Raw genomic sequence first — 13,692 nt, forward strand, 5'->3', positions numbered from 1 at the left:
TCAGAGCCGCTGCTCCATGAGAGAAAGGGATGGGATGGGCAGCAGAAGCAGAGCACCACCAGGACTTGCTTTGGTTACAGGTGAGCTGCTGGGATGGGTACAGGGAAAAGGAATTTAAAGAACAGCCTCAAGAACAGATTTTGGTCCAATGTGGGAAGGCTGGCAGTAAGTCACTGTGAAAAACTTGGCTATTTCAGGTTACTGTTCTTGGCTATGTTTCAGGTTATTATTCTTGGATATTAAGCATGTGATTGTGCTGTATAATTGCGCAAGCTGGCGTTTTCATCAGCAGGGCCATCATACCGTGACAAATCTGTGCCAAATCTGTGATCCAGCCAGGAGCTGGGCATGGGGCGTGCGGCTGTTAAGGGCAGAGGGGGCCTCTCACCCTGCTGCTAGGCTTTTCTTGTTAGGTCCCAACACCTAGATGGTCATTTTGAATTACATCCCATTTTGTCCTATGGTTATGTCTCAGGGGGATGCTCTGAGTACTAAAGATTGCTGGCTCCATACAGACACTGCTGACATCTGTGGAAAAGCCCAACAAAAGCAGAGTGTGAGCAGCGGGCAGAAAACTAGGTTTTGAATCTACTGAGTCAAAGCTCTTTCTCCTAAGACCTCGCTGTAGAGCTGTTCAAAATATGGTGGGTACTTAGAAGTCAACAAACGCTCAAACTTCTCTGCAAACAAACCTTTGTCCCATCATCCAGATAATTAATAAATATGTTAAACATGTGTGGATATCTGAGGGACGTCATTAGTGATCAGCCAGCAGCTGAACTCTGTGCTGCTGATTCCAGCTCTTTGAAATCCACAGACTAAATGCTCTTCCACCCACCTTATCATCCACCTTGTCAGTCTTTATCACACTGGTTTAGCTACAAGGGTACTGCAGGAAATGGTATCAAAGGCTTTGCCGAAGTCACACTTGTTCAACCCACAGCCAGTGAGCTACATGCAGCCCAGCATCATCCCAAGTGTAGCCCTCTCCTTCCCTGACACTTAAATGTGGTGGCTCTTCTTTGTACCGTGGCCCTGGGCACACGCCCATAGCTCAGCAACACCAAAACGATCGGTGTGCTACAAATGCTGTGCCAACTGAAAGACACCAAGCTGAGACCGAGCTGAGTGGTACAGCTGACATGATGGAAGGAAGGGATGCCATTCAGAGGGACCTCAACAGACTTGAAAGGTGGACCCGAGTGAACTTAACGAAATTCAACACAACAAAGTGCAACACTTTGCACTTGGGCTGGAGGAATCCCAGGCATTTATACAGACTGGAAGGAGCAGTCCTTGAGAGCAGTCCTGCAGAGAAGGACCTGAGGGTCCTGATGGATGAAAAACTTAACATGAGCCCGTAGTGTGCTCTTGCAGCTCAGAAAGCAAATGGTATCCTGGGCTCCATCTGAAGAGGGGTGGCCAGCAGGGACAGGAAGGTGACTGTGCCTCTCTACTCTGCTCTTGTGAGGCCCCAGCTGGAGTACTGTGTCTAGATCTTACAAAAAGAACACAGAGCTGTTGGAGAGGGTCCAGAGGAGGGCCACAAAGATGATCAAGAAGACAGGCTGAGGGAGCTGGGCTTGTTCAGCCTGTAGAAAAGAAGGCTGTGGGGTGACCTCATTGAAGCCTTCCAGCATATAAAGGGAGCCTACAAACAGAAGGGGAGTAAACTCTTTGAAAGGGTATATAACAGCAGGACAAGGGGAAATGGTCTTAAGTTGAAGGAGGGAAAATTTAGGTTGGGTGTCAGGGAAAGTTCTTTACTATGAGACTTGTGAGGTGCTGGAACAGGCTGCCCAGAGAGGCTGCGGATGCTCCATCCCTGGAGGTGTTCAAGGCCAGGCTGGATGGGGCCCTGGGCAGCCTGGTCTAGTATGAAATGGGGAGGTTGGTGGCCCTGCATGTGGCAGGGGGGTTGGAGATTCAGTATCCTTGAGGTCCCTTCCAATCTGAGCCATTCTGTGATTCTGTGAAAGCAGGGCACAGGGAGGGCTGTGCTGTGCAGTGCTGACTCAAGTGATGCCAAATAATTGCATGCACCTTGACCCAGGTGCAAGATCTTGCACTTAGCTTTGTTGACCCTCACGAGTGTCTCCTGATGCCACTACTCCAGGCTGTCTAGGTCTCTCTGGATGGCATCCTGTTCTTTGGGCATGTCAACCGTAACCCACAGCTTGGAGCTGCAAGATTGGAAAAAAAAAAAAAAAGTCAATTTACACTTGCAAGATCATTTTCAGTTGATATAAATACATTCCAACTCTAAGGATTCTATGACTTTATGACATGCACCCTTTCAAATGTGAGTTGTAATCAGACATTCAACTCTAAATCTGATCATGTCTTCTTACCAGACTTTCATAATCCCTATCTTAGCAGAGAAAATATCCCTCACTTCACAATCACACTGTATTCATGTCATCACTTTTTGACAGTACACACACTTTGAACAATTATTGTTGAGGATAAAGTGAAGGAAGAGCAAAATTACATCAAAAATCTCTGATGAATACACTGAGACCTCACTAAGCGATTGAATAAAGATTGTTATTCCCAGAAATATAAGTGATTTTTGAAGTCTCAGGCCACCGTATTAAGATTACTTCTGTGAAGTAAGCGCTTTCTGTAAGGAAAGGCGTCACCTAACCAAAGCTTTCAAAACTTCCACTGGAATAAATTCTCAGCCCTGCAAGCAGAAATCTGAACAGCCTGTGCTTAGGCTGTGCATCTCCCCTGACTTGTTTGTACGAACAATAAGACAACAGAATTAAACTCTTGCAAAACCCGTGTATGCAGCAGGACAGGATTGCCTCGTGCACTTCAATCCTACCTTGGCTGTGGAACAGGACAGGCAAATACCTGTACATCACCCAGCCTTATCCCATGGCCAGCACAACTGCCTGTGCTCCGTGGTGGCAGGGACAAGGAGGCCTCTGAGCTCCAGATTTGGCAAAGAGTTGGAGGAGGAAAGGAACAGCCCTCGTCGCCACTCCCCCAACACTGAGCTGATCAGAGGAGGAGCTCTGGGTCCAGGCCAAATTCCATGTTTAAAAGTCAGCAACAACAGGGAGAGGGGGGCAGGAGGCAGAAGAGAAGGACAGAAACAGTGCTGGGTCAAAACAGGAAGACTGAGTAGACAGACTACAGAATGACACTGCTCCTGTGGCTGTCATCTTGGAGCAACATCTCTGTACTGGGAGTTTTTCTGACCGTCTTTACTGTGCTCCTTGATTTCATGAAGCGCAGAAAGAAGTGGAGCCGTTACCCCCCAGGCCCAGTGTCGCTGCCGTTTGTTGGGACCATGCCACACGTGAACTACAACAACCCCATTCTCTCCTTCCAGAAGGTGAGTAGCGGACCCAGCAAACACGCACAGCACCCTGCGGGTTGGGGAAGTGTGGCCAAAATCAGTAGCGCCAAAAATGACTGTAGCATTGCTATTCAAAGTCAGGCGTTATCTCTTGTCAAAGGGAAAGCACAGCACGGCTTACAGCAGAAATGCCACGGGCTTTTACTTCAGCGTGCAAAATCTAAAGGCTCCTTCTCTAAGACAAAACTGTTCAGCTGTCTGTCCAAAAGATTACCATTTTCGAATCGTATCAAATCAGGGTCATTCTCACTTCACTGACTACTAGTTACCTGACCACTAATTGCTTTTAATGACATATTTCAAGAGCCATTAAAGTACTAATCCCCTTTCAAATCCCGCTGCAATAATAATTAAAAAAAGAAAAGAAAAAAAAAAAAGAAGAGGGATGAAGAGAAGGGAAAAGGGGCAGGGGGGAAGGGGTAGACATAGGAGGAAGATGGGGGAGAGAGAGGAGGAAACTGGATAATAGGGAGAGGGGGAAAAACAGTAGGGAAGAGGAAAAGGACAAGGGAGGGGAGTGGAGGGTAGCAGAGGGGAGGGGAGAAATTGTAAGGAGAAAAGGAAGACCAGGCAAGACAAGAAAAAGTAAAGACAGTGGAAGAAAAAGACAGAAAGAGAGAGAGAGGGAGGGAGGGAAAGAAGAAAATGGACAAAGGAAGGAAGGAAATTAGAGACAAAACACAACAAAGACAAAGAATACACAGCTGATAAACTCTATCTATGCAATCTCCATTTTGTCAGCAACATGTCCTTTTCAGATCAGCAGAGATGATGGATGTGTGCCAGTTACCTGTGTTTCTAGAAGAGTACATTCCCTCTGGGGAGGAAGCTGACCTGGAACTCCAGTGTGGAGCTACCATTTCCAAACATGCTTCTGGGAATAGGGCTTTGGGTGGAAAAAGGAATTACATTACATATCATCAGTATTTCTGTCTAGCAAAAATTAAAGCTACCTAAAATTGCTTAGGTTTTTAAATGAAATTACAAGTGTCAGGAAATAATGGGTTCTTGAGTGCTCAGTCTTTGAAAATCTCTAAACAGGTTCCTGACCTCGTGATGTCACCAAAATATCCACGCAGTGCTCTGGACAGGTTCCTCCAGAATAGCTGCATCTTGCTAATTGCAGTGCATCGCACCCTGCTGCAGATAGTGGATGACACTGTTCTGAGCTGCTGCACTGCAGAGACAATCAACAGTCAGAGGTCAGCTGGAAGGTCTCCTAATAAAACAGTACAAACCACTGAACGGTCAGGCCTTAAGGAAAGACACAGAGATATGTTTTCACATTACTTTCCCACACTATTGTATGTCTGATCATTTTCAGGGCCATGATTTTTTTATCTTCACAGCTTCACAAGAAGTTTGGGAACATCTTCAGTCTCCAGAACTGCTGGACCAACATAGTAGTGCTGAATGGGTACAAAACTGTGAAGGAAGCCCTGGTCAACAAATCGGAGGACTTTGCTGATCGGCCATACTTCCCAGTATATGAACATCTGGGTTATGGACATAAATCTGAAGGCAAGTCCTTTGCTAACAGATACTTCCTGCAGGCACCAGCACAGGGAGGACTGGCTAGATAATGACAGAATATTTTCCCAGTGTAAAACCACCTTCACATCCTTGTACGTCTGCCACTCTTCTGTGGTCACAGAATCAGGTGATCTACCAGCTCTAGTTAGAGCTGTAGTACAGCTCCAGGCCTCTTCAGCAGTGTGAGAATACGATCAGTGGTACAAGTTGCTTGCCAGGGTGAGAGCGGTCAGTTCCCTCTGCCCAGTGCCCATTGCCACCCTATGAGCATGTGTTCTTGTCATGACAAAAAGATGGCAACTTTCTCCCAAGAGGACAGAAGAAAGCATCCCTCCGCATCAGATCCTCTGCACAAAATGCCACCCAGTTCACGCAAGCTGAGGACACAGTACTGAATAATCTGGAGGAATGTTTCCTTCCGATGCTCTCCTATTGAATTACCCTATTACCACCTTTGCTAGACATGTGTCTGCATTAGAAGGTGCAGTACTAAGTTCTTAGAACTGCTGTATGAACAAACCATACACAGTCTTACCTTTTTTTTTTTCTTCCTCTTTCTTCCCCCGATGTTAACCTCCAAACTCACATTTGTTCATTTCTAGCAAAACCTGCACATTGTACAGCTCAGAGCTCCTGATGTTTCTTGATCATTTTTACTTCCAGGGGTTGTTTTGGCACGGTATGGACATGTCTGGAAGGAGCTAAGGAAATTCACGCTCACTACCCTGAGGAACTTTGGGATGGGAAAGAAGTCCTTGGAGGAGCGAGTGACTGAGGAAGCAGGATTTCTGTGCTCTGCAGTTAATTCTGAAGGAGGTTTGTCACATGCAGCAGGATGGAGAAAATGTTCCGATAAAAATACCCAAACAACCAAACAGAAAAAGGCAATTAGTGATACAGCTTCTCCTGTTTGCATGCCATGTTTCAAGTCCATCAGAATAATGGTTACTGAACCTGCTGTGCTGCAAAGCCACTTCTACCTTATGCATTGGAGCTACTGTAAGGCTAATCAATTTCGAACAGGAAATAAATAAAAATAAGCAGAGGTAAAATACAATAATTTCAGAGTTGGGTAACTATTACCCATGAAAAGTTAGGTGTAACGGGGTGGAACATGGCGGATGCATTGGTGGAGGTGGTTGTCTTCCTGTACTCTGTCCTTGTGTGGCCCCATCTGGAGTACTGCATCCAGGGCTGGGGCACCCAGCACAAGAAAGACATGGAGATGTTGGAGTGGGACCAGAGGAAACCATGGGGACGCTCAGAGGGCTGGAGCTCCTTTCTTACAAAGACAGGCTGAGGGAGCACGGTTTGTTCAGCCCACAGAGGAGAAGGCTGCAGGGAAACCTCAGTGCAGCATTCCAGTATTTGAGGGGAACTTACAATCAGGGAGGAGATTTAACATGATTTGATAGTGATACGACTAGGGGGAGCGGTTTGAAACTGAAAGAGAGGAGAGGAAGAAATTCTTTACTCAGAGAGTAGGGAAGCATTGAAACAGGCTGCCAGGAGAAGCAGCCTGTGATTTCATGATACCAGTATTATCACATATTGCAAAATGAATCCGACAGCTTTCACACAGCATCAACTATAATTAGACTCATGAGGTGCTATCTGTCATGTGACAGAACAATCCTGTAATTTGGCTCTTCTTGAGGACCTGTCTTCTATAAACAATGACCAGCTGAACCATAGTAGAAGATCTTACATTCCTACTATGATATATTTGTACTTTGAGCACTTTTGGGGCATTTTCTCATGAAAGCAGCAAAGAGGTAGGTGTGTATTCTTGTTGTTGGAGTACTGCTGCAGTACCACAGCATGATGTTGCTTAGCCCCTTTGATTGATATCCATTTCCATTTTCAGGTCGTCCTTTTGATCTGCATCTTCTTGTAAATAATGCAGTCAGCAACGTGATCTGCACCATCACCTATGGAGAGCGTTTTGAGTACGGTGACGAGACATTCAAGAAGCTGTTAACTTTGTTTGAAAATTCCCTCAATGAAGAAGTAGGACTCCTGGCAGAGGTAACACGGAAGCATATTATGTTCTGTAAGACACTGACCTCAGTCACTTAAGAGTACTGTGTTTCCATTATATTCATTTTTAGATCGCATAAAACCTTGTCTCTTTCTGTATGGTCCTGGCCTGCCAGCTTCTTCATGTGGTGCCCATATTGTTGCGCATCCCTGGACTGCCACAGAAGATCTTTCGAAGCCAAAAGGAATACATAGACTTCACAGAAATGCTCATAGAGAAGCACAGGGAGACCTGGAACCCTGCTTACACCCGAGACTTCACTGATGCATTTTTAAAGGAAATGGCAAAGGTACAGAGAGATCAACAGAACCTCACAGACCTGAGGCAATTCCTCTTGTTCTTTACACTTGTCGATAGAAGTTGGCTTCACTTATACAGTTCTATAAAGACTGCTACAAATCTCCTACCTCGTCATTCCACGTCATTCTTGAGAAATTAGGTGTTCAACTCTCCATGCTGTTGATTATCCTCAAAGATCATATAATCTGCTGTTTCTGTCCCCAACTACCACACTCTTTCTCCACTCAGTGTCTGGCAGCTATCTTTTCAGCCTGCATTGCTTTGCAGGCATATAAGGGGGTGGATCTGAGCCTGATCCAATTCCTTCTTGTCACTTTTCTCTGCTGCTCACAGTAAGCGTCAGTGTTCTGCTGAGTTGAGAGCACAAGGCATTCGCTATAAAGGTATAGCTTTCACCTCTCAGGATACAGGAATACAGTGGTATTGGCATGATTTAAGCACATCAGTCATACACAGACCACCACTTGTGCTGTGCTCTACTCTGCCAGTGAATTCCTGGTCAGCAAAAATGGATCCTGGTCAGCAAAAATGCTTCTCAGTACTTCTCTGAAAGAAAGTCTTCTCACTCAAAGTGTCTTTGCTCCTGTCACATTCTCGTTTTCACTCTGCAGGGTAATGAGGCTGAAGAGAATGGTTTCAATAAACGCAACCTTAGCATGGTGACATCAGACTTGCTTGCAGCAGGTTCTCAAACCACCTCTACCACCCTCCGATGGGCGTTCCTGTTCATGCTTTTGTACCCAGAAATACAGAGTAAGTGAGACGACAAGTAGAGGTGTAGTATGTTTCTCTGAACACTCATTTCACTGCAGGGACAGTGCACATCTCAGCATATTTTGGGCTTTTTGCAATAAGGAACAGCTTTGGGAATTGCTCTTCTGGGAGAAACCAGGAGAAACACCTCCCCAAACACAGCATCCCCAGACACAGCTGTTGTAGCACAGCTCAGGGAGACCGGTAGGGAACATGCTGAAAAGACTGGAGTTGGAAGGCCATGTTCAGGTTCCCTCTCACTGAAGGCTCCTGGGGGTCTTTCAGTGACCATGGTACCCTCCTTCCTGTATTTGGAATAGACACTAAGCTGTTTTAATTCTCAAATGCTGCATTCCACAAGTACTCTTTCAGTCACATTGAGGAGGGGAATGGTAAGAATATCAAATGAGAATTTCATGAAAGGCACTGTGCACAATTAATAGTTGTAGAGATCTTTCTGAGCAACTGAAAAAGTGTATTCCCACTAGATTCTGCTCCTTTCTGTAACTGTCTTGCTCTCACCCAGTGCCTGCTCAGCTCATGCTGCCAGATTTCCTATATCTTGTACCAGACCCTTCTGATTACTTAAGGAAGCTCTAATTCCTAAGCTGTGCTGCTTTTAGGTAAAGTTCACAAAGAGATTGATAAGGTGACTGGAAGAAACCGACCGCCCACCATGGCAGACCAAGCAAACATGCCCTACACCAATGCCGTCATCCATGAAGTACAACGCTGTGGGGACATTATTCCTATGGGGCTACCTCACATGACATACCGGGACACCGAGCTTCAAGGTTTCTTCATTCCCAAGGTGTGTGTGCCCAGAAAGCCAAGGCAGCATCATTGCTCCAGGGAGAGGCCAGGCCTGCAGTGACCCCAAACAACTCTGCAGCTTTGTCCCTCCTGCCCCAAAGCACAGTCGTGGAGAACACTGACTTAGGAAATTTGAAATACTAAGATCACACAGATGGTTGCACTTGTGCTCTGGTTTACACTGCTTATGCGGGAACCAACTGCAGAGGCATTTCAGGAGCCCCCTCTCCTTGCAGCACTGGCTGTAAGGCACGCCTGAGATGTTTTTTAAGCCACACAATGACTCCCCGATGTTTAAAACAGGAGCTTTGAGGTTTTCCATGTCCCATGCAAAGGTTGGGCTTTGAGGTCTGTTAGCTTTTCCTTTTCAGCTATAAAACGAGTCCTTGGGTTCTGAGAAGCAGAGGCTGTTTGCAGGCAACACATGTTACTGGAAGTGTGCAAATGTTGCACCTCTGTTTTCAGTAAGATCAAGAAGAAGAGCTTGGTGCCTTATTTGAAGCACCTAACAATGACTGCATTAGGTGGGAGAGACAGACTAAAGAGGGACCAGCACTGATCTATCATGCCAAGATAATTCTGCGGTTCTCATATAAGTTGCTTCCTCTTGTGAACGAGTGCAGGGGACGACAATCATCACCAACTTGACTTCCGTGCTGAAGGATGAGACAGTCTGGAAGAAGCCAAATGAGTTTTATCCCGAACACTTCCTGAATGAGAATGGGGAATTTGTGAGACCAGAGGCCTTCTTGCCCTTCTCTGCAGGTAAATCCAAGGGGAGGGTCTAGCTGCAAGTCTGGTGCACGGCAGGAACGGTGGTGATGTGCCTCCCGGGAAGTGGAAGTCCAGGGTTGTCCTTTTCCTCATCTTTGCAATTGAGCAGGTGGTAAGACCTGCAGGGACCCTTTCAACCTCAACTGTTCTGTGACTTTGTGCCTGACAGACATGATGCACCAGCTAACTAAATAGCTGTGAGTGCCTCAGCCTTTTTCACATAGTCAACAACCAGTCCCACTTTCTTCCTTCTCTCCATTCAGTGCAAGGAAGCTTCTGAATTGTGTTTTGCTCCATCCTTTGTCTACACACAAAGGGTGCTCATCCCACAGTGATTTCACTGTGATTCAATATTCTCTCCCACGGAAATTCCTTCTTGCAGGTCGACGTGCCTGTCTGGGGGAACAACTGGCCAGGATGGAGCTCTTCATCTTCTTCACCACTCTTATGCAGAAGTTCACCTTTGTGATTCCTGAAGATCAGCCCAGGCCACGGGAGGACAGTCACTTTGCTTTTCTAAACAGCCCACACCCATACCAATTGCAAGCTGTGCCAAGATAAGTGTGCACCGCTTCACTCAGAAACCACCACTAACACTGTCAGAAATGTTGCAGGGCTGTGCCAGGATCTAGTTATCCCAAGTCTGTGCAGATGTCCCCAGCTGTGTAAAGTAAGGATGTGGCCCAGTATCCTTAGCTGAGCTTAATTTCAATTTCAGTCCTGAATTCCTGCGTATTGAAACACAAAGAGTACCCAGGGTAAGAGATATCGTGTTGGTTCTAAGAGCAAAAAAAGTTTGGAAAATACTGTAAACTGCTGCTGGACACCTCCCTTCCCCACTGGCCACTCTCTGCCTCTAGTGCTCTGCCTCTGCGTGCCATCCAGGTGCCCAGGAGGACTCTGGCTTGATTCCTGCAAAAACAAGGCCCGCAATGTCAAGTGATTTGGCATGTGCTGTTGGTGGGCAGGATGAGAGCTTCAGCACTTACAAAGTCACATTCCCCTGCAGGACTACACATGGCTTCAGACTAGTGCTCCTGATCGTGCGGTAAACATAGACTCCATGCACTACTTCATGTATACTGTGTACTGCAGTAAATTGCATACATACTGCATTACCTTCATTTACAACCCTAAAGAAAGCAAAATGCCTGCCAACTAGGACTCCAGCAGGAGGAAATACCAAGGAGTACCTAAATATGATCTTTCAGCTCCAGAAGCAGGTAGTTTCTAAAAGACAAAAATTCCCACAAATGGATTTCAAGATGATTTCTGGTGCCTCCATACTATCTCCTATCCAGTTAGCTCGCCAAAACTGCTTTTTCATCATTACTCAAAGTCAGGGAAGGTTTCAAACTCATAGAGTTATATCGCTTGAATGAGCAAGCTGCAGGTGTCACAGGCGGTTTGCTTTTTCTTCCTGCAACATTGCTGACCAGTTGTTTTGCAACATGTTAATCTTGTTCGTGCTGGCAGAAACTTTGGCACGAATGCATAATTGCAACATAAAAGCCTCTGAAACGGTGCACGCATGCTCACATTTCTCTTTCTCATACTAATTTTGGGACCTACGAAATCCCCATTACGTATGTGATTACCTACACTACTGTTAAGATTTCAGCTTCAGCGGAACTGCACACTGATGGTTTTCACCTACAAGACAATCTGACAAAATAAATGATCTGGAAGGGCTGTCCTGCCTTGTCTGACCGTCCTGCCCTGTACCCACCTCGCGTACTCACGTGCCATTCCTCTCCTCGTCGCCAGCACCCGCAGTTCCTTCCAGTCCTTTCAGTGCTACCTTTCAGGTCCCTTCAACACCACTGAACTGAAGGTGGCCGTTTCCATAAAGCAGCCAGCGCGCAGCCATGCTTTGGAGGAGTGTTCAGAGACCTAAACTGAAGGGCCCCAGCAGCCTCGTGTCTGCATACGGGTATATAATGGGCCGTTCGAACGACGCAATCGCCGAACAGCCGAGGTTGCATCTTCCGCACACATCGGGGCACGGAGTCCAACCCCTGGCCGCATCCGGCACGGAAGCCGATCAGATGGTGCCGCTGAGCGCTGCCCAAGCCCGGGCAGGACGAACGGGCCGCGACACGGCCGAGCTCCTCCGAAGGCCGCAGCCCTGTGTGTGAGAGCCGTCCCGCCCTGCCCCCGCCCTGCCCCCGCCCCGCCGGTCCCCACCGTCTCCTCACGCCCGCCGGGCCCAACCGCTAGGAGGAGCTGACGGCCGCCGCCCGGCGAAACTGGGCCCCGCCCACTCACTATTCCTCCTCCCGCACTCCCGGCGCCGATTGGTCGCCTCTGCACCAGTCAGGCCGGGCATGCTGGAGAGACAGCGCGGCGGGCCAATAGAAATGCGAGCGCTTTGTCAGGGGCGGTGGGGGCGGGCGTGCCGCGAGCCGCAGTGTGGGACGGGGCGGCCGCGGCAGGATGGCGGTGGCGGGCAGAGGGGCTGCGGCCGTGAAGCCCATCTTCAGCCGGGACCTGGGCGAGGCCAAGCGGCGCGTGAGGGAGCTGTACCGCGCCTGGTACCGCGAGGTGCCCAACGCGGGTGAGGGCCCGGCGCCGGCCGCGCGTGCGCAGGAGGGGCCGCGAGCTCAAGGTCGTAACGGCCGCCTCGCAGCCCTTGGGGGCTGAGCGGCGCACCGGGAGCGGGGGGCTGCGGCTGTCGGTGGAAAGAGGAAGCCATGCGGACGGTCTCAGGCGCTGTGCTGTTTCCGCAGTGCACCTGTACCAGCTGGACATCACGGTGAAGCAGGGCCGCAACAAGGTGCGGGAGATGTTCATGAAGAACGCCCATGTGAAGGACCCGCGGGTGATCGACATGCTGGTTATTAAGGTAGAACCGAGTTATTCCTGCCGGGGGCGGGAGGCGGGCTTTGGGTTTTGTTTGGCACTTCCCCTGGCTCAGTAACACACTCACTGTGTCCGAGGGATGCAGCCTGTTGGGTTCAAAATGTTGGTCGTGCACCAAGTGTAAGGCTCTGAAAGAGGCCTCCGTGGCAGTAACGGATCTTTGCTGTTGTAATGCATGGAAATCCTTTCAGCCAAGAACTGCTGTGCTCATCTGCTGGATTTCCTGCATTTTGAGACAGCTACCCTATCTTGAAATGGTTCAAAACAAAGTCTGCATAGTCCTGGATGATACAGTGGGTGAAACTTAAAGGCACTCAAAAAGCACATAATTTTCAGGGCTGTAGGGACCTCTGGAGATCGTCAAGTCCATGCCCCTGCTAAAGCAGGTTCCTACAGTAGTCACACCGGAAAGCACAGAGGCAGATCTTGAATCTCTCTGGGGAATCTCCACAATCTCTCTGGGCAGCTTGTTCTAATGCTCTGTCATTTTCACAGTAAAGAAGTTCTTCCTCATGTCCGTATGGAACTTCCATTGCTCCAGTTTGTGCCTGTTGCCCTTGTCCTGCCCATACCACCAAAAACAGCAGGGCATCATCCTCATTAGCAGAACGTTATTTACTCAGTTTTACTCAGTGCGCTTCACTATGTTCTGTAGTGCAGAATAATGAGAATTGAGCTACACCTGAGAGTCGGTCTGAAGTTCTTCTGTCTCTACACAGGGGAAAATGGATCTCCAAGAAACCATAAATGTATGGAAGCAGAGGACACATGTCATGAGGTATTTTCATGAGACGGAAACCCCACGACCTAAAGACTTTCTGTCCAAATTCTATGAAGGCCACGATCCATGAAACAGATTCTGTGTCTTCTTGTCTTGTATTACAAATAAAGTTCTACATGATACAAAAAAATCTGTACAGACAGATTGTATACCAGCCTACGAGACTGTTCAATAAATCTGAATCTGGTATTTATGCAAGCTGCTGTAACATCCATGGAAAGTTGACTCCTAGCTTGTAGGAGTGTGTATTTTCAGTGAGTGGAGCTTGTCCTGGAGTATCTGAATAACCACAGCAGCCCAGTTGTGGAGCTCAGCCTGCAGTCCTGTGCGGAGGCAGCAGCTCCTTGGAAGACAGCAGACAAGAGTAGGCCTTCAGAGAGCCATTGCAGCTGCCAAAGTATTGTGCTTGAGACCTGCTCTTATTCATGCTGTGCTTTCGTTGACCTTGTGTTTGACACTGTTCTC

General features: G+C 47.9%; 2 protein-coding genes and 1 long non-coding RNA gene across 8 annotated transcripts in view; 2 read left to right on the top strand and 1 right to left on the bottom strand.

Annotated features, from left to right (window-relative positions):
• Positions 1-11,728, bottom strand: part of LOC122190510 — a 28,973-nt gene extending 17,245 nt beyond the window's left edge. For 4 of the 6 annotated variants that reach the window (XR_006182156.1, XR_006182157.1, XR_006182155.1 and 1 more), the window contains exons 1-3: positions 11,314-11,728; positions 5,439-10,312; positions 4,161-4,547 (exon numbers count right to left, since the gene is read on the bottom strand). This is a non-coding gene — a long non-coding RNA (uncharacterized LOC122190510). Of the gene's footprint in view, positions 1-1,994; positions 2,184-4,160; positions 4,548-5,438; positions 10,313-11,313 lie in introns of those variants that run through there. The other 2 variants (XR_006182158.1, XR_006182154.1) reach the window with 2 other exon arrangements.
• On the top strand, positions 3,041-11,110 carry LOC122190509 (cytochrome P450 2D17). The gene is made up of 9 exons (XM_042890549.1): positions 3,041-3,346; positions 4,720-4,891; positions 5,567-5,719; positions 6,771-6,931; positions 7,060-7,233; positions 7,856-7,997; positions 8,621-8,808; positions 9,434-9,575; positions 9,967-11,110. The coding sequence occupies exons 1-9, from the start codon at positions 3,149-3,151 to the stop codon at positions 10,143-10,145; spliced, it is 1,509 nt and encodes a 502-aa protein (XP_042746483.1). The 5' UTR covers positions 3,041-3,148; the 3' UTR covers positions 10,146-11,110.
• Positions 11,729-11,989: 261 nt separating the features above from the next.
• NDUFA6 (NADH:ubiquinone oxidoreductase subunit A6) lies at positions 11,990-13,425 on the top strand. The gene is made up of 3 exons (XM_042889871.1): positions 11,990-12,141; positions 12,314-12,429; positions 13,166-13,425. The coding sequence occupies exons 1-3, from the start codon at positions 12,021-12,023 to the stop codon at positions 13,295-13,297; spliced, it is 369 nt and encodes a 122-aa protein (XP_042745805.1). The 5' UTR covers positions 11,990-12,020; the 3' UTR covers positions 13,298-13,425.
• The last annotated feature ends 267 nt before the right edge of the window (positions 13,426-13,692 follow it).

Source organism: Lagopus leucura, unplaced genomic scaffold (genome assembly GCF_019238085.1).
Source record: "Lagopus leucura isolate 7727_CA_CO unplaced genomic scaffold, USGS_WTPT01 Super-Scaffold_100159, whole genome shotgun sequence".
NCBI lineage: Eukaryota > Metazoa > Chordata > Aves > Galliformes > Phasianidae > Lagopus > Lagopus leucura.